The sequence below is a fragment of the Malaclemys terrapin genome, chromosome 18 (assembly GCF_027887155.1).
Source record: "Malaclemys terrapin pileata isolate rMalTer1 chromosome 18, rMalTer1.hap1, whole genome shotgun sequence".
NCBI classification, from domain to species: Eukaryota; Metazoa; Chordata; order Testudines; family Emydidae; genus Malaclemys; species Malaclemys terrapin.
In genome coordinates, this window is record NC_071522.1 from 4,052,152 (window position 1) to 4,076,087 (window position 23,936).

At 40.0% G+C, this 23,936-nt stretch overlaps 1 protein-coding gene across 2 annotated transcripts in view; it reads left to right on the plus strand.

The window, feature by feature from the left end:
* Positions 1-19,495, plus strand: part of AKAP10 (A-kinase anchoring protein 10) — a 35,545-nt gene extending 16,050 nt beyond the window's left edge. For both annotated transcript variants that reach the window (XM_054008347.1, XM_054008348.1), the window contains 11 exons: positions 2,991-3,089; positions 4,114-4,198; positions 4,626-4,749; positions 6,083-6,219; positions 7,450-7,594; positions 8,484-8,660; positions 11,404-11,513; positions 13,539-13,621; positions 14,098-14,150; positions 16,742-16,837; positions 18,000-19,495. In XM_054008347.1, the coding sequence (XP_053864322.1) occupies positions 2,991-3,089; positions 4,114-4,198; positions 4,626-4,749; positions 6,083-6,219; positions 7,450-7,594; positions 8,484-8,660; positions 11,404-11,513; positions 13,539-13,621; positions 14,098-14,150; positions 16,742-16,837; positions 18,000-18,011 (1,121 nt within the window). In that variant the 3' untranslated portion in view covers positions 18,012-19,495. The remainder of the gene's footprint in view (positions 1-2,990; positions 3,090-4,113; positions 4,199-4,625; positions 4,750-6,082; positions 6,220-7,449; positions 7,595-8,483; positions 8,661-11,403; positions 11,514-13,538; positions 13,622-14,097; positions 14,151-16,741; positions 16,838-17,999) is intronic.
* Positions 19,496-23,936: the final 4,441 nt, after the last annotated feature.

The window sequence follows — 23,936 nt, forward strand, 5'->3', positions numbered from 1 at the left end:
CATGTCTGATTCTGACAATAGCTACCTCAAGCAGCTTCCCTTATCCTGAAATCCTAGGAAAACTCTTACGAATCTGCAGTTGCTCTAGATCTTATCAATTTCCATTTTAAAGACTTCATACTAACTATTGATAGTTTAATGGACACACTCCCCTAAAGAGAAACAAAAGATGTGGGCTTATTACAATTGGGATAGGTTTAATGTGTTAATATTGGTCACATTAATACCAGTGGACACTGAAGTGGAACCCCTAAAAGGTTATGGGCAAAATCATTCCTGGGCCTGGGTAAAAAGGGCAATTGCTCTGAAACATTTTGTCCTATCAGAGAACTAGCAGTGGTGCACGCTTTCTCTATTTTAACAATTTTGTATCTGTACCACAGAAAATAATGGCATTTGCAGCAGCATAAAATATTTGTGAACTAAGGTAGATGGGTTACTTTGGAAACGACCTCTGCTGAACATTCAGGGATGTATACCGTGTACTTCCATCAGACCACTGAAGTCAATGAGATTAGACGGGTGTAACAGAACAGATATTCTGCTTCACTGAGAAAAGAAAATGTTTGTGGGTTGGAAAGGTGGATGGGCAGGGGTTGGGGGATGAAGCTAAATGATCACTTTGAAAACCACCTCGTGTTCTATTAACTGAGTCACTAAAGGAACTCTCAGCATTGATACCCTAACAAACAGACCTGCTTAGACCACAGAGCCATGATGGAGCTCTAACCTTAGATTTATCCCATGTAACTTTCTTTAAGATAAATAAACATCAGACTCATAATGATGCCCCCCTTCGCCCTATATATAATAATATAAAAAAAATTCTCAGTAGCAGCATGGGTTTAAAAAAAGGAAGAATTGAATTCTGAAAGCAGGAACTGTCAAGATACTGTGTAGGCCAATGTTTAGGCTGAACCCCTTTGTATCATGGGAATAAGTCTCTTTTGAAGATTTGTGTTAAATATTATGCTGTCAAACAGATTTCAAAACCATTACATACTCTGGCATTGTAACTGTACCTACATGAGTAATCTTGTGAAATCAAGGCAATCTCTGTAATGGCTTTTCTATTTAAAAAAATTGTAGCAAAACTTGAATGACAACAGGGAAGTGGGGGTGATAGTTGCCTCGGTCTGGAAGCTGTATAGATGGTATCTTGTAAAATAACATAGCTAATTACAAATCCTCTCAAGAATGTGTACGGAAAATGTTTTTGTCTTGGATTTATTTGATCAAGCTTCTCATAATTGATTTGTTCTAATTTGGGGCTCAATCCTTCACACACTTACTGCTGGGAGTAGTACTTATTACCGTGAGCAGGAGCACAGAAAGTAATTTGATCATTTATGGTAGTAGGTTAGTAAGTGGCATGCCTGTAATCCCCTTCTGCATTTCTCGTCACCCTGGACCTGCCCAGTTATGTGTGTCTGTCTAAACAAAAACAAAAAATGAAACATCCCTTTCACAACACATTGTCTGCTTGAGTGTTGCATCCCTTTCCTCTGACCTTTGTCTATCGTGTGTATTTAGATTGTAAGCTCTTTAGGACTGCGACTATTTCTCTCGTACAGCATCTAGCACAATGAAACTCCAGTTCTATTTGGGGCCTCTAGTTGCTATTACGATTTAAAAAAAAAAAGGTGGGGGGGTGTTTGCAGGAACTGAGATTCTTTTCTTTTTTTTTTTTAAAGGAATCTAAAGGGTTTTGGGCATAGATGTCTGAAATACTAGACATTGTCACTGAGTTTGCTGCAGAGTTCATTCAAATTTTGGGGGGTTCTTGACGTTTTTGCTAAATGGAAATTAAAATTAGCTAGTGGCAATTTTTATTTTTATTTAAATTGGAACAAAGATGTTTAGTTCTGTTGTTGCTGATTGGATGTTCTTGTGTATAAGAGGAGAGGAACCGTTTCTAGTTGTAATGTAAGCCCTCTGCATAGTATCTGACTCAGAATAGTAATCGTAAAATTATCTTTCTTTCCCTATTCATCTGTATTAACAATTTCCAGTTACCAAAGACAAGCTTGTCAAAAGAGCATAAATTAAGTTTTGTATGTTTACCAAACTCATTTGATCTGAAGAAACTGAACTTACAACTGAATTTCCAGAAGTAAAGTGAAAGTGTATTACCCATTAAGGGTTTGTCATAAACAAATTAGTTTTCCAACAGTGTGTCTTAATGAAATATAATATAATTAAATGGAATTTTATACTAAGAAGTGACATTTAGATTGTGTGTTATTCAAATAGTTTCTGGTTTCCATCTATTACATTTATGGACTTGATTACTTGAAAGCGGAGGTAAGAGAAACAACCCTTTAAGCAAGCTTTGTGTTTGAGGCTAAAAGCAAATGCAGTTTGTGTATTAGTAATGCCAAGCTAAAGATAGGTGTCTGATGTTGCACAGCCTGGTAGTGCAACTTATTTTTTCATTGATTAATTCTTTCAGGGGGTTGTACTTATAACATATTTTCTGTATTTAAGGATGGTGTCTGTCAGTAGGTGTTAGGACAACATGGATGAATGACAGAAAATAGGTGCATGGGACCTTGTAGTACTTCCGATACCTCCGTTTAAAAAAATACCAGAATTCCACTGTAAGGTGGCAGCTTTCTGCACAACTATAAAGAGGGCCAGAGTTTGGGAGCTTTCTTAGGATTCTTGCTTTACTGAGGTTTGGGGGGGCTTGGGAGATAGTATATTCAGCCCATATGGTGGACGTGAGGGATTGGAGAGCTGCAACCCTCTTATTCAGTCCTATTGGCTGGTGCATGGTGGTCTTTCAGTAGCCTGGAGTGTGCCTAGAGACAAGGCTGTCATGATAGGAATTGCTGTCCGGAGAGTAGAATAGGAAGTTAAAAGGTTGGAGGAAAGAAGAGCTATTTGAGTAGATGCTTCCTGTTCCTAGGTGAAAATGCACATCATTTACTCATTTTATAGCTATACATCAATGGATCTAAAGTTCAACATGTGTTTTCTTCTTTTAGGTATAGAACGGGATGCAGTTAATACTTTTACCAAATATATTTCTCCAGATGCTGCTAAACCAATACCTATTACAGAGGCAATGAGGAATGACATAGTGGGTAAGAACATGCTGTATTTGATACAATTGACTAGACCCATTGCATCTCCCAAAAGCAATAGCATTGGTATGCAACAGAATTGTGTTCACTTTTTATGAGTTTATAACATCAGCAGTAAATAGATTGTAAAATATACACTTAATTATTTCAGATATCTCCAATTATTTATGAGATTTTTCTATGGTGCTTATTTCTGTAGCATTTGAGCACCTCACATACGTTAAGGCAGTGGTTCTCAACCAGGGGTATGTGTACCCTTGGGGGGTATGCAGATGTCTTCCCGGGGGTACATCAACTCATCTAGATATTTGCCTAGTTTTACAACAGGCTACATAAAAAGCCTAGCAAAGTCAGTAAAAACTAAAATTTCATACAGACAATGACTTGTTTATACTGCTCTATAGACTATACACAGAAATGTAAGTACAATATTTATATTCCAATCGATTTATTTTATAATATATGGTAAAAATAAGAGAGTAAGCAATTTTTCAGTAATAGTGTGCTGTGACACTTTCGTATTTTTTGTATTGTGTGCTGTGGCACTGATTTTGTAAACAAGTAGTTTATAAGTGAGGTGAAACTTGGGGGTACGCAAGACAAATCAGACTCCTGAAAAGGGAATAGTAATCTGGAAAGGTTGAGAGCCACTACATTAAGGGATTTACCTTCTCAAAACTCCTCTCTAGTATGGAAGTTTTATAATCCACATTATGCAGATGGGAAACTGAAGCATAGAGGAGAAATGACCTTGCTTAAGTTAATACAGGAATGTTTGGGAGAGTCAGGAATAGAACCCAGGTCTCCTGAGTCCCAGTTCAGTATCGTAACCATGAGAATATCCTTCTAATTTTATAGACATTTGAAGTAACAAACTTTTAAAGAAGTTCTTTGAGCAGTCAGAACTGGTTAATCCCAGTTGTCTTGAACTGTTGATTTTTTTTTCATTAGACTTATCACCAGTGATTTCTTTTAGCTAAATAAACCCAACTCCCCATTAAAGTTGGTCTGGTCTCTTTTACAGCAAAGATTTGTGGGGAGGATGGACAGGTGGATCCTAACTGTTTCGTTACTGCACAGTCAATAGTGTTTAATGCAATGGAACAAGAGTAAGTTGATTCCATGGTTTGGCTTTATCATGTTGTGTGTTCTTTTCTCTTGCGCTCAAAAACAGTTTCATAGATCTAAGAATAAACATATTTATACAGTTGATAAGTGAATAGTAACTGTAATAAGCACTTTGTGCCACCCATTATACTTGGAACCATCTGTCTTCATGCTCCAAACCCCTTCTACTCCAAATCTGTGATCATGATTGCTTCCCTGACGTCATTTATAAATGCTACTGCTAGATAATTACACCACTTCCAGTTCATACGAACGTACCACACACTATTGTTTCTTATCTATTTTGCCTTTATTTGACTAGATTATTAAGAATCTTGGGGTAGGGACTAGGTTTTATTTGTAAAATGCCATTTTTGCTGTTGGCACTTGATAGCTAATAATATTTAATATTGTTTTGTCCATGTGCAGGCACTTTAGTGAATTTTTGAGAAGTCACCATTTCTGTAAATACCAGATTGAGGTGCTGACCAGTGGGACTGTTTACCTGGCTGATATACTCTTCTGTGAATCAGCACTGTTCTATTTTTCTGAAGTAAGTTTATCCCCCCACTACACCCCCTCAGTGTAGTGTAATAAAACCATGTATGCCATAAAAGCTTTATTTTAGGAGCCCTTTATATAACTTGAAAATATCAGATCTATGTAGTGCTAGGGAAAAATGCATTAAACTATTTTTTCCTGTCTCTGCGTAGAATCACGGCAAATGTTCTAATTTCTGTGTTGTATTTTAGGCTGAGCTTTCACACATCTCTTCTCCTGTTTCTTAATAGCACTCTTTTTGCTCTGTAGCAAGATATTGTTAAGCACTGGAATAAATTGCCTAGGGAGGTTGTGGAATCTCCATCATTGGAGATTTTTAAGAGCATGTTAGACAAACACCTGTCAGGAATGGTCTAGATAATACTCAGTCCTGCCATGAGTGCATGGGATTGGGCTAGATGACCTTTCGAGGTTCCTTCCAGTTCTATGATCCTGTGATTGAAACAGTTCATTAACCTACCCCTACAGGGCTGCTAGGAGGTTTAATATCTGTAAAGCTTTTTGAGAATCTTGAAAAGCCCTACTGAAGTACCAGAAATTTTTGTAGCAAAGTGATGGGCACAACAACTTAATCTCTTGCAAAGTAAACTGCTAGCAGATAGACTTGTTTAATCTTGCCTTAGCTTTTAGCTATTTTATAATCTTGCCAAAAGAAGCATTGACAAGAAGTACTGGGCAAGATTCTGACTTGGGTCATGCTGGTATAAATCCAGAGTAACTCCGTTGGCTTCACCAGCATGACTTCAGACCAGAACATGGTGAATGTTTTGAATCTGAAACATCTTCACAGTAGCAGTGCTCTCTAGGTTTGGGGAAATGGGCTGGTCAGCGGGGCAAAACTGTTTTAATGGCCTAGCAGTGTTGCAAACTACACTGGCCCATATGTCTTGAAACAGATTAAGAAGCTCAAACACCCACACCATGTATAGTGTTGCATTAAGATAAAGTCCACACAATGTGAAAATGATTTTTCTGTGTTCCTGTGTGTTTTCATACAGTACAGGTACATGTAATTACCCAAGCATCATCTGAGACTGAAATATTGGCCTTTATTGTTAGTGATTTTTTTATTGTATTTGTGAGTGAAGATAGACTGTTAATCCCTGCTTTGTGTAACAATACATCTGAGCATCCAGAAGTCCTATATGGTATCTGCCCAGATAATTCTTGTGTATCGATATGTGATTCAGGTTTTTTGGAGAGGGAAAAAAAAAGTGGTATCTGAAAAGGGACCAGGTCTGCCTATGTTCGCCTTCCACTTCTTAGCTAAAAGCTGTTCTCTTCTTTTAAAGAATATATTTCATATTTCTTAATTTCCCTCACAGTACATGGAAAAGGAAGATGCAGTTAATATATTACAGTTCTGGTTGGCAGCAGATAACTTCCAGTCTCAGCTTGCTGCCAAAAAGGGCCAGTATGATGGGCAGGAGGCACAGAATGATGCCATGATTTTATATGATAGGTGAGTTGTTCTAACAATTTGCCTTCACAGCTCCAGTTTGAAAAATCTAGTACTTGCATATGTGGCATTGCACACAGGGATATTCTCTTGTTCAGTAAACATCTTTCATTCTTGGCTTTCTGTGTGCTTGGTGTATGGGACCGAGGGGCACATGCTGAAGAACGTGTTTATTAAAGGTGACCTCCAATGTAAATGTGTGGAAAATTGACTTTTTAAAATTCCTTGTGTACAAAGAAGTCAAGAGCTTTGACAGTCATCTTGCATGCTCTTACATGAGAAATATTGAATCTTGTCTAGCCTATTTATGCTAGAGGACTCTATGGGTGGCTGGAGAACTAATGGCCTTATGTCATCACAAGACCTGGGCAGTTGGGAGGGGAAGGATTTGTTTCACTGTGTACAACTCTGGATTTTGAGTTAAATAGGTTTTTAATTCAAACTTCAGATGTACAATTGAGAGCGAAGCTCACTCTTCAATATTCAGACACCCTTATGCCTTCAACAGAAGGCTGAGAGAGCTTCCCACTTTAGTTCTCTAGTCTTCCTAGGAGTCCTCCAGGAAAAACAGGTAAGAAAACACTTGATATTTTTGATATGTAGAAGTTACTCTTTTTTTAATTACCACTTTTTTTGGTGGGGGGGGGGACAACCTTTGACTTCCCTTTAGCTCTCATAAAGAAACAAGAAAGGGCACCAATAATGTAACTGCCACCCCAACCCTTGCAGGTGGCCTTTAATCATGTTAAAACAATAATGATTTCCTAAACTGCTTCTCAGAAAGCTTGTTCTAAAGCTGAAGTTTGAGTACCCAGGGCCACAAGCTGTGTTGAATTCATTTATCGCTGTGTTAGGAGCTGGGAACAGTCCCTGACCTATTTCAAACTAACCATCTCACCACAATTCCCTAAAATCAGTTGTTTAATAGTGCAGAACATGCTTTAGGTTCTTAGTGCTTGCCGCTTCCTTGCTTTACAACATAGTATTGTGTGTGCAACACTGCCCGTAAGCAGTCACATAATGTACTTTATTCCATTTACTCTTCCCTCATTTGAGGAGATATTTATAAAAAATGTTTATTTCCTCAGTTCAGGGTTTTTTTCCTAACCTTTGGATATAAGTTGTACATTCATTTTGAGGCTAGTGGCCACCTAGTGATAGTTATTTTGCCCACCTGTGAACATTTTGAAACTTGTCTTATATATAGTTTTCTTCCACTGCCCTGTGCTGCAGGTACTTCTCCCTTCAAGCCACACATCCTCTTGGGTTTGATGACTTTGTGCGATTAGAAATTGAATCCAATATCTGCAGGGAAGGAGGTCCACTCCCTAACTGTTTTACTACTCCATTACGGCAGGCCTGGACCACCATGGAGAAGGTGAGAGAGAGCTTTTTGAAAACATTCTTGAAAACTAGTAGAGAAAAAAGATGATCAATAATAGAATTCCCCCCCCCCCCTCTAATTTTATCAGTTCTTAGTCGTTCACCCTCTTGCTGCCTAGGTAATGTAGAATTGTTCTCTATGATATATTTTCCAGTGTTCTTTGTCCAGTCTGTTTTTAAATCTTCCAAGCAAAGACATTTCTGTTAATTTTCTTGTGAAGTGGAGGCTATTGCGCAGTCTAATATCGCTCAAACTTTCTTCTGAGGTCATCTGCTAACCTCAGCTGATTTTTTGTTTCCTTCTGAAACACACTTCCTCCCTCATTACGTCTCTGTTCAGCCCACATCCTTGCAGAAAAAGACTTGTTAAAAATACTGATAGCTGATCATTAGGACTTGCTTTGCAATTCTCTTGAGGGTTCTGTAACTGCCATATAACAATATGCCACTAAGTGAAGTATCTGAGTCAAGAAGATAGTGGTTGGTAAAAACTGTAACTGGTAAAAACTCTTGAACAATGTAGTGGACATTTTCAGACTACAAGGATAGGGAGAGACAGATTAGCAGCAAAAAGCACAAGGCAAATGCTTAAACCCTTCAGAGACTGAAATGAGAGTTTAAATATTAACACGTAGGGCATGTCTACACTAGAAAATTAATTTAGATTAAGGTAGGGTGTGAATTTAAAGCACAATACCTGTTCCTGAATAACTCCATGTATGGACATTCTTGTTCAGGAATAGCTCCAAGGGTATATGAGCCCTTAGCTCCCACGTATGGTCAGATACCCCTTCTCCTGTCCTGTGTGTGCCACTGTAATAGTCATTCATTCTGATCGTATCCTCTGCCTTTTTATCAACGAAACCAATTCCTCTGTTTCCTAGGTTTTTTTACCTGGTTTTTTGTCCAGCAACCTTTATTACAAATACTTGAATGATCTCATCCATTCAGTACGAGGAGATGAATTTGCAGGGGGGAATATTGCACTGACTGTTCAAGGACCCAGTAGCTCTCCTGACAATGAGCCTCAAACAACTGGTTCTGATGGCTCTGCTTCCCAGGTAAAAAAAAAAATCTGTTTTACTTCCATCCTAATAGCAGCTGTGGTCATTCCACAGTGACATCACCAAACATGTGAAGAATGACATGTAAAGAAGTTTTGGTTAAGGGTACATTTTCATGTAATTTAAGTCTCACATTTAGCTTTCCTTTTAAATTCTATATTATAGTAGGAAATCTTTATTCCACCTTATTGTCTGTCTTAAATCAATCAAAAGTAATTGATATAGAAAAATACAACACAATATTTAATATAGCTCCTATTCCTAACCAAAGTTGCACCTCTTACTATAATACTATTCAAATACTGCTGTGAGACATACAGAAAGTACACCTCTACCCCGATATAACGCGACCCGATATAACACGAAATTGGATATAACGCAGTCAAGCAGTGCTCCGGGGGGGGGGGGGGCCCGGCGGCTGCGCACTCCGGCGGATCAAAGCAAGTTTGATATAACTCGGTTTCACCTATAACGCGGTAAGATTTTTTTGGCTCCCGAGGACAGCGTTCTATCGGGGTAGAGGTGTACATCATCTTTGGTTTGTTTAAAAATAATTATTGAAGAAATTAAACTATTAATGTGCAATGAAGACTTCCTATTACAATTTGCATTATTAGACAATGGTTGTCATTAGAAGTGACTGCAGTACTACACAGTGGAATCTGAAATACTGTAGGTCTTACCTTAAAAAAACAAACAAACAAACAGTATCTATGATATTATGTTTTATCTGCAGGAAAATGCTGATTTTTTTTTTTTAGTGTTGACAACTGTGAATAAATTGCTGTATGGTTAAAGTATAAACCAATGCAAGTTATGGATCTTAGGTTTTATTTACAATAGTTTTATGTACAATAGTACAATAGTACTTTACAACAATTTTGTTCTTGTAAATGACAGTCAGACATTTAACCTAGAAGCAGAACATTTCTTTTTCAGGATAAAATAGAGATAGCTATTGGTGTAGAGAGAAATAGCAGTTAATATCTAGCATTTAGGTTTCTATGAAAGCAGAACAGATCCAGCAGATTCTGTTGTGCTTTATTCATCAAGCTAGCCAGATGTCCAGTCAGTTTAACTGGTTAGAAATTGAGTCTCTCTTGACTCCTAGAAAAGAACTCTTGTGCCTAACTCTCTTGTAATTAGCTGAGCTACATGGTGGTGGTATCTAGTTTGTGCTCCTGTTTGTATATGGTGCAGTTGAAGATGACTACATTGTGAATAAAGACTTAAAAGATCTGTTGCTGAGGAAGACAGAGAGCTTTTTAATGAAACACTAAATAAAACTAGTTTGACTCTTCTTCTGTAAACTATATGGAAGTGAGACTGCAACTGGCTTCCTTTGATGCTCAATTGCTTTCTAACTTCATTGAAAAATGAGAGATTAGATTACATTTACTTTTGTTCAGTGACTTGGTGGAAGTACAGTCTTGTTTTATCTCAACTCCAGGTTTTTCTGTGCTTCATTAATGGCTTCTCTGGTTCCTCACCCATTTCTCCCCTCTTAGAATGCAGCTTTCTCAAGATTGTCCCCTGTGTGTTGCATTTATAAGTGGGTCCAGCCTGAGAAGTGGCCAATAGAGCAAAGCACATCTGGGAACTTTGCTCTTGGCTAATGGCAAACACATTTTTAACCTGGAATTGTCTATCACAAGTGAAAATTAAATTTTAGTTTTGTTCACATTACATTCAGATATGGAACAGGGGCAGCATATAGCAGTGGGCTCCAAGTTACCAGAGACTTAATTCTCTTCAGATATTGAGCTTGGCTTTAGGGCGGAACAGTTCCAGAAATCCTGCAACAGCACATTTCCTGTCAGCCTAACGAAAGTAATAGCAATGACATCAACTGCAAGCAGATACTGACATGGTTTCAACACCCTGTCTGATAAATAAGGGGGTTGGGGCATTAAGTCACCAGCGTAACCTGCCAGGTCTGGAAAAGCTGTGCCGCTGAATGGACTAAGTAGAACAAACTGCTAGGAATTTTGCAATATAAATGGCAGAATATGTTAAAAAATAGAACACTGCGTTTAATGGTGTCTCTAGTTATGCAACTGAAAGGAGAGAGTATTCTTTTTTGTGTGCTTCCACTTTAAATATAACAGGGTCTCCCTACATGCCTCATTAGCCTGCTCTGAGGCAGCTGCCATTAATGTTTCCATTTAAATACAGCATGTTAGTGAGTTATTTTATATGTTCACTCACTCTCACTCACGTTTCTTTGTTTTCCTTAAGATGAAATAAGCAACTAGCCTAGGAAATGCATGATTTGTTCTGTGTATGGGAAAACATACTACATTTCATAGGAACCATATATTTCCATTGAGGATTAACCACACATGTACCAAGTAGATGGCTGGAATTAGGGAGATTTTTTAATAGCTGCAGCTTTTGAGAGAGCTCCATTTTAAATTCAGAAACAAATAAATATATGCATGTCCACACAAATCCACTCAGTCAACCACTCTTTAAATAGACATATTCTGACTTGTGTATTATGTTTGCTTTTTTTTATGCTCTGTTCATGTAACTGTTTTTAGACCGTGATAAAGTACAATGTCACTTATTCTGAAATTCATATTTTGTGGGGTGGAGGCTGTAGAATATTTTTGGGCCTACTTAGAAACTTTGAACTATTTTATAGTGTGCAAGAAAGCTAAAATATCATTTGACCTGGTGTGCTAAGTGGCTATTAGTTCTCTGCATTTGGCACTAATATTTAGAATTTCTGTTGTAGTCCAGTGTCAAAAAGGCTAATGTTAAAATCCTGAAAAATTTTGATGAAGCAATAATTGTAGATGCTGCAAGTCTGGATCCAGAATCTCTATATCAACGAACTTATGCAGGGTAAGGTTTATTCAGTGTCTGTCATTCTTTCATGTCTGTGCTTCACCTTTGTTTCATTCTTGTTGTGTCTCTTTGTATTAACAGTGCAGATAGTTGCAAGCTGTAGCACTCTTGTTTCGTTCCAGTAGATGATTATAGTTGTTGTGCATTAGTTAGCTGAAAAGTATTCTACGTCTTCAGTTAACTCTATCAGCCAGTGTCTGCCTGCCTCCCTTTTGAATTAAGCAAGCTGTAATTCACAGTGGAATTCGGTCTGCTTCAGACTCCTAGTCTCTCAGCCATGGGAGCGCTACTGAATTGGGAGTTGAACAATAGTGGTCAACCATGACCCAGTTCAGGGGGAGGGGAATATGAGTGTCAGCCCCAAGGCCTGAAATGCCAGTACTGGCATAGACGCTGGGCTTGAGACTCCTGAATTAGAGGCCCTGAGTTTTTCCTTTCAAGTAAATCTCATCAAACAGTAATTCTGTGAGGAGCCTCTCAACACCTTCAGCAGGTTAGAATATTGAATCTCTCCAGCTTGCAAAGCTGAAGGAATCATTCCACCTTCCCCTGCCTCTCCCCAAGGGCAGGTTCAGTCTTGATATCTTACAGGATAGTTTCACTCTGTGTGTTTTTTCTATTTTATTACTTGAAAGTAATGGTTATTTAAATAGTATGATGCACATAGACATGTCTTCATGTTTGTGCCTCTCTGACCAAAAAAATCACCAGTTGATAGTTTGAACACTAATAATAAAAGCCCTTACTTTAAAAATTATTTTAAACTGCTCTGTGTTGGTTCCAAGATGTTTCCCCTGGTCCATTTCCAGAAATAAATTTAGTATTTCCTGATCGCTCACTGACAGGTGTTGGATTAGAAGGAAGCAAGCCCAGAAAATCTCAATAGCCCAGTGTGCACCCTTGATTGTCTTCCTCCCTCTCACCAAATAGAGAAGAAACTGTTGCTGTCCATAAACCCAATGGATTGTGCTTTTCTTCTGCCTCTTAAGTAATTTCCTATTGTGATAGTCATCAGAGTCCTGGAAGCTTTTGTTTTTCTGCCTTTTTTTCCCCATATCTCTCAAACAGAGATGCTTTTTCCATGGCTTATATAATAAGAACATGTGGATTCCTTAAAATAAGGGGTCAAGTGTAAGGAAGTTGCTCTTTGCAGATATAACAAAAAATGATAGCACTTTTTAAATTGGACTTGCCCCTTTTTTGCTACTTTATGATGTATAAGGAGGTCATGAAAGAAGATGTCCTGGAAACTTAGTTTTTTTCTGCTCCTTCCATGTCTCTCTCTCTCTCTCTTTCTCCCCGCCCCCTTTAGAAATATCAGGAATGTCAACTCTGGTATTCCCTGGTGTTGCCTGAGAACTATCTGGTTGTAGGTGATCTCAGGGAATTCATGTCATTAGATCTTGTGTTAACTGAAGGGACAGAAATGTCAAATATTTTACGAAGGTTTCTTTTTTCCAAAATGTTAACTGGCCATGGAAATTATGTAGGTGTCAGGAGTAAGTTTAAAACATCTGACTAAAAATCCCTTCCAATCTCAACTGCTTAACTTTCACTGTCCTGGTTCCTTTTTGTGTTGTCAGTGTCTTACAGGCTAGACAGGATCTAAATTTCTAATGTAAAGAAGTAAATACTTTTGGGGCATGGGGCAACTTAATCATAAAAAGCACAAGCCCCCTTTCTTTCATTTTCAGGTCACCTTTAACTTAAATCAGTTGTTCCCTAATAATTCATTTTGATGGCAGCGATTGGGGCACTTACTGACACAGACTTTAATGTGGTACAATCTAATCATTTTGAGGTTTGTACCTCTATTGAGTTTTTAGAAATGCATTCCATAAAATAAACTTGGGATTTAGATGAAGGAGGGAAAATATCAGGATGGTAAAATGCTAGCCCTGACTTTTGGGCCCAAGCACTTCTCAGCCATTGTAGAGAGCCTTTGCTCTGTTTCTACTGGACAGTTTTTCACACTGCACCCCAGTTAACCTGCATAGCTTTGTCTACTGCCTCTTGCTGCAGGAAGATGACATTTGGAAGAGTCAGTGACCTGGGACAGTTTATCAGAGAATCTGAACCAGAACCTGATGTAAAGAAATCAAAAGGTTTGCTTTCTCCTTCCTTCTTTGCGTCTGTAAATGTTTAGTAGCAGCTGCCCTCTTCCTTGCCTGCAACAGCCAAGATGAGCAGGATTCTGCTGTCTCCAGAGCCATTCCATATATTTTTGTCAAGCAGAGGGAGGTGCTTGAGGGACCGTCCTGCACATTCAGCCCATGCTCGTTCCCCAGCCAGGCCCTGCTTTTCTGCTCCAGTGGGACTCAGCAGCAGGAGGGGTGTTGTGGGCAATTTCTGGGATTTGAACTATCGGCAGAGAATGGCAGAGGGTGGGAAGCGGCTAAGAGCTGAGCTGATAAAACCTCCTATGCATTTGAACTTAAAAGGGCTTCACTGGCTCAGCTCTCCCCAGCATTAGCAGCAGAGTCTCCCAGTCCCTGGCCTGGATAGGCCGATGAGACTACTTGGCTGAGTTTACTAATATTTGCCTTGAATGCTTTTTCCTTTTTTTTTTCTCAACAATAAGGGTCCATGTTTTCACAAGCTATGAAGAAATGGGTGCAAGGAAACACAGACGAGGTATGCCCTCTTTTCAAGCAACATTTTTGGAATGTAAAAATCTGGATTTACCATTCCAATTACAGATGAAGAATATTCTCAGTCCTGACCACTTTCTTTGTCTGACATTCCTCCAGCAGTCTAGCTCATTAACTGTCCTGTGCCAAAATGTTCAGAAAACATAAATGACCTCCGTGCAGTTGAGAGAACAGTTGGATTTTTGGCATTGCCAGCTGGTTGGCTTAACTAATGTAATTGGTAACTACAGGTTTGTGGTCAGGGATTTTCTATTGTCTCTGAGGGAAACAAACTGCAAAAGAAAGGGGTTGGGATTTCCAGTTAACCAAGCAGCATTCATTCATTTTTCAAGTGATGGTCCCCAGGTATATTTTGTGCGCACCACTCACCTGAGTCTGGAATTTTTTTTTTACAAGCGGTTTCTGTTGGCCTGAACATAAGCTGTAGCCCTTTTCATGTTCCGCATAAAGGGTGGTGCAGGCCAGTGCCTCTCCAGTTCTTTCTGACTGCTATGTGGTCTGAGTCAGACTCTTCAGTGGCCTCAGCTCCTTTCTGCTATGTCATTGCTGTAAATATATTGCATGTAGTTAGTTTTTAGCAGTGTTTAATATTTATAGTGTAGTCTAGCATAGTACAGTTATATAATGTTTTTCCCCTGCCTCACACCGTGGGAAAATTTCCCCTCAGGAAATCTGGGATTATGGTCAGGGTCCCGGTGCTCAAAAACTGTTCTGCTCTTGCTCCTTTTTTGTGAGCAGTGAACATCAGTGCTCTCTCTATTGCCTGTGTGAGGCTCACATCTCTGCCAAGTGCAGCGTTTGCAACTCAGAGCCTGGTATTTGGATGGGCATTGGAAGTAAAGTGCTCATGTTCCAGAAGGGTCCATCCTTAACTACAGCAAAAAGGACTCTACAAGGAGCTATTACTCAACAAAATGGAAGCATTTCTCCTTTTGGGCTCAGCAAAATCACTTGTCCCCAGAATCAGCTGAGATCCCTGCTATCCTTGAATATCTGCTTACCCTTAAGTCTTTGGTCTCGTGCTCAGTTCTCTTTGAGTGCATTTAGCAGCAATCTGTGCTTTCCATCTTCCGGTGAATAACCGTACAATCTTCACTCATCCTGTCACAACTAGATTTCTGAAGGGACTTCTCAGATCCTTTCCACTGCTGGTGAAGCTCACACCACAGTGGGTTTTATTAATTAATTAATTAATTTTTATTCTGTCATCTCACTAAACCTCCCGTTTATTCTGTCGTCTCACTAAACCTCCCGGTGAGCCTGTAGCTGCGTGCTCAATGGCCTATCTGCCTATGAAGGTGGCCTTTCTGACAGCTAAAACATCAGCCAAAAGATTCTCTGAGCTGGAGACAATCGTGGAAGACCCACCATATGCTACCTTTTATAAAGAAGAGGTCTTGTTACAGCCCCACCCCAGGGTCATCCCTAAAGTAGTTTCTGATTTTCATGTGAGTCAGGTAATCAGTTTACCAGTATTTTTTCCTAAATCACATGCCTTGGATGAAGAAAGGTGGCTGCATTCTCTAGCCATCTAAGGGGGTTTGGCCTTTTGTCTACAAAAAACAATGGACATTAGACCTAACTGTTTGTTTCCATAGCAGAGAGATCAAAGGGTCAAACTATATTGGTGCAGAGACTTTCAAAATGGATCTCTGGTTGTATTACCCTTTACCAACTAGCTCACATTCCTCCTCTGGAAGGGGTGAGGGCTCCTTGCCCCAGAGGGCAAGCAGCCTCTGCGGCAGCTCTGAGACATATACCCTGATAGAGATATGTAGGGCAGCTACTTGGATATCTCTGCATACCTTCACAAGACATTATGCTCTGGTTGAGTCTTCCACTATGGATACAACTGTGGGGACTGCAGTATTACAGTCAGCTATCTCTACTGTGTCCTCACTCCCATCTCCTGTCTGACTACTGCTTGTTAATCTTGCATGTGTGGAATATGCATAGGGTCCATCTCCTGAGGAGGAAATGGAGGTTACTTACCTGTAACTGGAGGTTCTTCAAGATGTGTGGTCCCAATCTGTATTCCACTTTCCATCCCCTCTGTTGCCGATTGTTTGGACTGTGAGAATAGGAACTGGAGATGTGCCGTCCCACACCACCCTTTATGCTATTGGTTCAGAGCACAAGGAGCCCGGCGCACATGCAGGGCAATGGACGCTGCTTGTAAAAAAACAAAAAAACACATTTAAAAAAAAAAAAAATCCAGACTCAGTCACATGGGGCACGTGCGTACACAGGTGTGGAATACAGAGAGGAACCACACATCTCAAAGTCTCCAGCTACAGATAGTAACATCCATTTTTGCACAGGTGGTGATAATTGTTCTATAGTGATGCTGTAAAATGACCACTGCATCTAGGTTGAAGACTAGATTCCCCTCTTCAGGACTGATCAGCTCCCCATAAAGTAAATCTAAGACTCTGCCTGTCACTGAGATGGGTAGATTAGCCCTGTTTAGAAATACTCCTATTTTACAAGGTTTAAAATGTGACTGTAGTAAAAGCACTTTTGGACCTGTGACTTTAAGAATTTACACTCAGAAACCAGTTTCCTTTGTTTTAGGCCCAAGAAGAGATGGCTTGGAGGATAGCGAAGATGATAGTCAATGATGTTATGCAGCAGGCACAAAATGACCAGCCTTTGGAAAAAGTTACCAAGGTAAATACAGGAGCCTCAACCGTCTTATTCTTTTCCAGTCTGTCTTGGGAAGAATGGCACTTTAGCACACTTTTCCTAGTGAGTTTGATAACTAGAGTGTGTTACGCTGTGCAAGATTTCTTGAGAGTTCTCATTAACATGAAATCAGCTTTTCAGACTATATGACTGGCTTGCTTGTGGAAGAGTTTCATGGCTGAGACACCAAGATAATAGGTGCTTTATAGATACCTTTGATAGAAAGCATCTCTCCATAGTTGCACAATTGTACAAGTCCTCTCGTGTTCATTGTTGTTCCTTTGGGATCTTTGTAAACAATCTTAATTAAAGAGATTGTCTTGTTACGATGGGTGATCAATACTGGAATGCCTTAGTTAAGTTCCCACTTGCTATTTCAAATTGAGTGCCAAAATACTTGCCTAATGTACCAATAAAACATTTAAAAGCTTGAAAGCTGTTGCTTATTGGTCATACCAACTTTATCACTGTGCTACATTTATGGTATGAAGAAATAGGGAAGCTCGATAGATTTGGCTTTGATTTAGCATTATGTTTAAGTGTTTCAAAAAATTTTTAATAGTATTTCTGGTTTTCTGCAGTCACACAGGATTCCAGGTTACGAAACAACCTCTAATGCAACGGTTTTATTATGAAACAATATAGTTGATTGCTGTATTCCTCTTCACTAATCTCTTGGTATTGGTAGTCAAAATTTCTGAAGGCCAAGGGTAACCTATGAAATCTACCTGCATCTCTGTACCATCATCACCAAGGAGTTAAATGTCTACTCAAAACATAGGTTTATACCTCTAGTTTGTGGAGGCAGTGATATGAGTGACTTATACAACAAGTCCCTCTACTTAAGTTTGTCTGTAAACAATTAATCTAATTCCCCTCTGAGTAGATGAAAAGGTCACGTGGAATACACTCACATTTTAAAAACAAGAGCCTTTAAAAATCAGTGGCTGCAGACAGTTGGAACTCAAATTAAGCAAGTACAGTTGCAGTAATTGGAAGTTTCTTCCTCATCAAAAACTCTTTCCAGCCAACTTTGTGCAAACATTTGCCTACACCACAACTGTCTGTCCCTGTACTAGAGGTTGATCTGTACAGTTTTCAGCCACCTTGTCTAGCATGAACTTTAATTCTGTGTTTCCTTTCCCAGCTAGGATTTTAGAAATGCCAGAGCAAGAAATCTGGTTTTCTGCTTTTGAAGATGAGTGAACTTTTTTCCTTTTGGTGGAGTCTTCTTTAACACAGCCAATGAAAACAAAACACTGTTACTTCAGACAGCTGATACTCCCTCATCCATCAGGGAGGAGGAAAAGGAGCAATCCTATCTCTCCTCCATAAAGTACAAAGTAATGGGGTTTTTTTCTATTGCACGTGGCATTCACAATAATGAAGGTTTTAAAGAGATGAAGAAGCGATTCATGAACATGTCACTGGAAAACTGTGATCAGCGTCACAAATACTTTACCCCATCTCGGAAGGACTGTTAATCGCAATGTCTGCAATGGGACATGGGCCACACTGGGGAGGGGGAAAGGCTTTGTTGTAGTTTCTAGTTCTACTACTACTTGTAATTTTTAAACACACAACTGTAAAGGCCACAGGGCAGCTTCCCTGACCTTAACCATTGGAGAGGTGAGCCTGAGATGAGGAATACATTGGCAGTGAGTGATCGAAAGAGCTATACCCGTTATATTTTTCCTTACTTGAACTAGATGAGTATTCAACTGTAAGATAAATAAATACATTTTACTTCCTTCATAACTGCATTCATTTTGAAAGAAGCATAAAATGGCCAGGAATGAAGACTGGACAATGTAACTCTTTCTGCCCTTAGTCAAGCTGTTACACTTGCATACACGCATTCCTTGCTTCTAGAATGCAGAAGACTTACAAACCAATCGCTCGCCTCTGCAGCCCTCCATTTCTGATTCATGGCTCTGAGTCCAGCCCACTCCGCTGAGCGGACTGTGCCCAGTGGACTCTGCTCCATTTTCTTACTTCTCCACCATGCAGGTATAAAATAACTGCCATTATGAGTTGCTGCCATTCTCCATAATGTGCTGTCGTCAGACCGAGACCATATCTATTCCCAGATGTTTGTTTTTAAGGAAAAAGATCATTCAGTTTTAGGACATTTCGCCTTTATTTCCCCTTCATTATTTTCAGCATTTGCAACTTATATAGCCTTTGTTTTAAACAAAAAGCCACAGTGTCTATTATACTTCTTCTCTCTTGGTCGCCAGACCAGCGAGGTGATTCTGCAGAGCATCTGAAGCACTCGAGTTGTCACTCCGTTATATTATCGCTGTATTTTTATTGTGAAGCATTTCTGGTTTGGGTTTATTTTATTATGATTGCTTTGTTTTCTCAAGATTGTGCAAAAAATCACTTTATAAAAATTCTCAATCATCTCCAATGTTCAGAAAGTCTTGATTGACTAGCAAATATTATTCTGTTGCAATATTTGACTGTATAGAGGCACACTGTGTATTGTCTAAGAAGAAGCAAAAAGGCTGTGTATAAGGTTTTTGGTACTATGTACCACCTCTTATTTCTCTCATGCCCGAGTATTCATGTACTTAAAACATATTATATTTAATTGTGTTGATTTAAAATATATAAATATTAAAAATTGTGTCAATTTTCTGTTTTGATGGCATTTGATTTTTCCTACATATCTTTTATGCATGGGTCTCCTCTTTGCTTTTACGAACAAAAGGAATCCTGAAATACCTCTTTTGGCTGGTTAGTTATGGTGGGCCAGACTTATAGTGTCCTTAATGGAAATGTTCATATATTGGCTAGTTTAATATTTTTCCTGATGGAAATTATGCATAGAAGCTTAGCAAAATGAAGTTTTTAAATATGATAAACTTGGTCTTTTTTCAAAGAAAATTAAGCATCAATTTAGAAAAGCATAGAATAAGTACCTGTGATGCTCCCGAGGGGATCACTGGTTTGGAAAACAAGCTTTTGGAAGAGTAGAAAGACTTAAGTTGTAACTCAGTTACCGTGTGTGCGCACAGTGAGATTTTCTGGGAGAACTGACACCCGTGGGGCTGCCCCAGAATAGCACTCAGCATCACACTATCCATGCCATGATACAGGGTGGGGAGCCAACAACCGTTGCAATGTCCTGGATACAATATGAAAATTGAGCACAGCTCCTAACAATTCAGGCTTATGAAGTCTCTCTCTCTCTCTCCTCTTACCTTCTGTAACGCAGTGCCTCTGACTGAAGCAAAAAGGCTTCTGTAGAACCATGACAGCTATACTCAAACACTGACAAATCCATACTACATGCATATGCATCAACTTGGAAAACTCAGGCGATTGCTCCTTTGTGCTATTGTGATAAGAGATTTGTCTGCAGGTCTGTGATCACCTTATGCCCATGTCTGTTGTGATTTCGCATATGCATGACTTCACAGATTCTCAGTTACAGCTTTACTGTAATAGTGGTAAAGCATCTTTGATGTATCTTACATCCTATGGATACGTTTCAGTGGAAGTCCCTGATGACATGTGACATTTGTAGTTATACTGAGGTTGCAGAAGCTATGTACTGTTACAGCAAGTGAATGGAACATGCCAAAGAATAGTCACTTGGGACACCGCAGTAAGTTACTGAAAACTCAGCTATCTATGCTGTCTACTAGAGTATATCAGTATACAGTTACTCTGCTTGAGTTCTGAGATGGTAGAAAACTAGCAATGAGGAGCCTTGTGTTTTTTATCATTGGAGTTATTTGTTTCAACAAGTTTTCCTTCCCAGCCCAGCTTCTGAGGGGTTCTGCACTTAAATCACGGCAACTTGGCACAAGCACAGGATTCTGATTCCACTGCAGGATCATGGAAGTTGGCAGGGAAGGAGAAAACGCTTCCTTAAAGTCATGGTGGGGCATTGGAAGACAGACGCAATAACACCGTATTTTGTGTCTGGCTGCATCAGAATTTAATCTTTTCCTGCTGGGAAAGCCAAGGCTTATCACTGAATCCAAACTGCTCTCTACCAACATTAGCCATTTATCCAGCTTCAGAGGAAATGTAAAATCACCAGGTTCAGCTAAATACTTCAAGGAAGACTAGCGTGGAAGCAAAGGCCCCAACCTACACATGGAAATGGCATCAAGTCTTATCTACCAGCCTTCAGGAGCAAAGCTAAAGCTCGGAGGGCTGTTAACCCTTAGCACTGGACTATGTCTAGACTGTCTGTCAAATTAATGCTTATAGGTAATATGACTATTCCTGTCTAAGCTCCTTAGCTCCAGCAGTTGGCAAATATTAAGTACTGTTCAAGAATTAGGCTGTTCTCAGCTAGTAGGGAAGCAATAGTGGGTGTTGCCTCGTTCAGGGTATTACATACATTAATCCTTTCTTTTCTCTCCATAAAGCACTCAGAACTTTTGTTACCCCCGGGCTTCTAAGGTTGCAATATGAGCCTCTGTTCCTGTGGGTGTATTCCAGTTGGGCTGTGCTGTAAGGGAAAGTTATCGGCACCCAGCCCATTTCATTCTTTATGGTGAATGTCAATGAACTGCAGGTCCATTAAATCTCCCTACAGATCAGTTTGGCTGCTCATTTAATCAGGGTCTGTAATGAAGATAAGATACGAGGAGATGCTCTAGAAAATATGATATTGGACCTTTGTCTTTGTTACACAATTTTAGAAAATGCCCACCTCTAAACTATGATGAAACAAATTAAACTGAGTAATTTTTCTTCCTGGGTGCTGGCTTCTGTAGCCTCTTAGTCTGATTAATGCTCCCCAAAATCTTCTTTTGTTTGCATCGCAAGTCAATATCTAGTTTTTTGTGGATTTTTTCAGTCATCGAACTGTTACATCATGGAGAGTAGCAAGGTTGTTGCAGTTCCCCCTCCAGTCTTCTAACTGTGCACTCCTTCACCATGTGTTTGATGTGGGAGACTGCTACTGCCTTCTTGTGGCATAACGCAAAACCAAAGTAGACAAAATGCAGAACGCAGGCTCGTGTCCTAAACTCCTGAAATGTTGCCTCCCTCTGCACCTGGATTTCAGGGGTGACAATGAGGCCCTTTTTCTCTATTGGGTTTCATGGCAAAGCTCATTCTATTCCTCTTCTGTTCTCTTTCCTGTTGTGTGGGCCTGTACCTAACTAGCCTGCATTCATTCATAGCAAGCATGCCTGTGGTAGAGAGGCATCTTTGAAAGCACCACCTTTCTGCTGTAAAGTGGCTCCTAGGTTTTTAAATTTAACCCTGGAACGGGGACTATAGATGCCAGAGCCCTGACTGTTCCTTGCTGTAGAAATGTGCTTCAGCACCTGTGCTGCGCAGAAATGCTTATCAATGTGGAGTAATTATAAAGAGCTGCAGTGTCTGAGAACTGTGAACTCCTCCCTGTTATAACGGGGTGCTGGTTCTCAAATGGAACAATGCTAGTTTAGCTGTCTATTTTTCTGTCCATTTTAGCACCAGAAGCAGTTAAGGTACTTACCCCACAATCTCAAACTGCCTCCCGGGCTGCTGGAAGCCCTAGGTTCCTCTTCCCCCACTGTTATGTATGCACAAATCTGCCTATTGAAAACTGGTACTGTGGGCATGATAATGAATTAATGGGATGTTTAGATTAGAATAAATAATGGCAGGGCTCTGGCTCGGCTTGCACTGTTCGTTGTTATATTTAATTCTCTTTAGAACCTCAATTTAAAAAAAAAATTAAATGGAGCTGCCACAGAACTTGTAGCCCGCACTGAAGAATGCTGCATCAGCCAGGGACTTTGCTCCAGTGTGTCTGGGTGGGGAGACACTCCAGGAGGACGCTTCTTCAGATCCTATCATATAAGCAGAGAGTTGCAAAGTTAGCTATGCAGAGACAGCAGCAGTCTGGATGGTGCCTGGCTGGAGCCGATGACCTCTTTCCTGCCTGGAATGCTGTTTCCTTTTTCCACAAATGCTGATGCTTTTGCTCACAAGCCTAATTGTTGGGGATAAACAGCCTGAAATCAAGCTCTACATCAAGGCATTATTGAACCCATGTTCTCAAGAGGATGCATAGGAGAAGGATGGCCTACTGGTTAGGGCACTAGACTGGACTGTGGGAGATCTGGCGTCAGTTCCTGCTCTGCCACAGACATCTTGTTTGACCTTGGGAAAGTCACTTATTCCCATTATATAGACTGGACCTGGGAGACTAATAGTATTTCCCTACCTTGCAGGGTGGGATGAGGATAGGTACAGTAAAAATTGAGGTGCTCCAATACTGTAATAGTAGGGGCCATTTAAGTATCTAGATTACTATCCCCAAACAGTTTTACACACCTGGCAACTTCTTGCAAGCAGGTGCCCTCACAATACGAAATCCTATTGTTTCTCCATGTAGAAGAATCAAAAAGGGACCATGACGCACCAGAAAGTGGTGCATCATGCAACACGTGGGCTAATTCAAAGAGGTCGGGAAAGAGGGATGGGAATCCAAGCAAGTCCTACCCTGGTTTGTAACTTTTCTGAGGAATATGTAAGTAAAGGATCCCACTTGCTGGACATTTAAGTACAGTACAAAGCCTCTTGAGAATGAGAAATCTAGGACAGGGGTTCTCAGTCTGTGATCCCTGGAGAAATTGCTGGGGATCGATGGAGAGCTGGCTGGTCCTCCTTATTTCCAGCTGCTCTGTTCCATTGAAAGGGACAAAAACTATGTGAAACTGCTTTTCCATGGGAGCACCAGCTCTTGTTGCCACAGAGATGTTGTGGCATCATGAATGGGAGAGGATCGTCCATGAGACAGTCTCGCTAGTAAGGAGTTGTAGAGTGTGCTGTGAAAAAGGCTGAGAATTCTGATCTAGTGCATTCTGAGGGTAGATGTGGTGCCTAAATCACAGTAATTAGCACCCTTGGGTAGTTAGATAGTAGAATGTGTTCATGCATTTGGCTTTTTCCTCTGGAGACTTAAGTTCTGTCTCTTCAGAAGTGAAAATAAGTCGGGTGGTCTCCTGGTCTCTCTGCTTTGCAAAACTTGGAAACGATTCAGCAGGATGGTAGTCTCTCCTGCCAGGAAGGAGCCAGGGCTGAAAATAACAAGGGGGTGAGGGGTTGCGGGACTTGTATA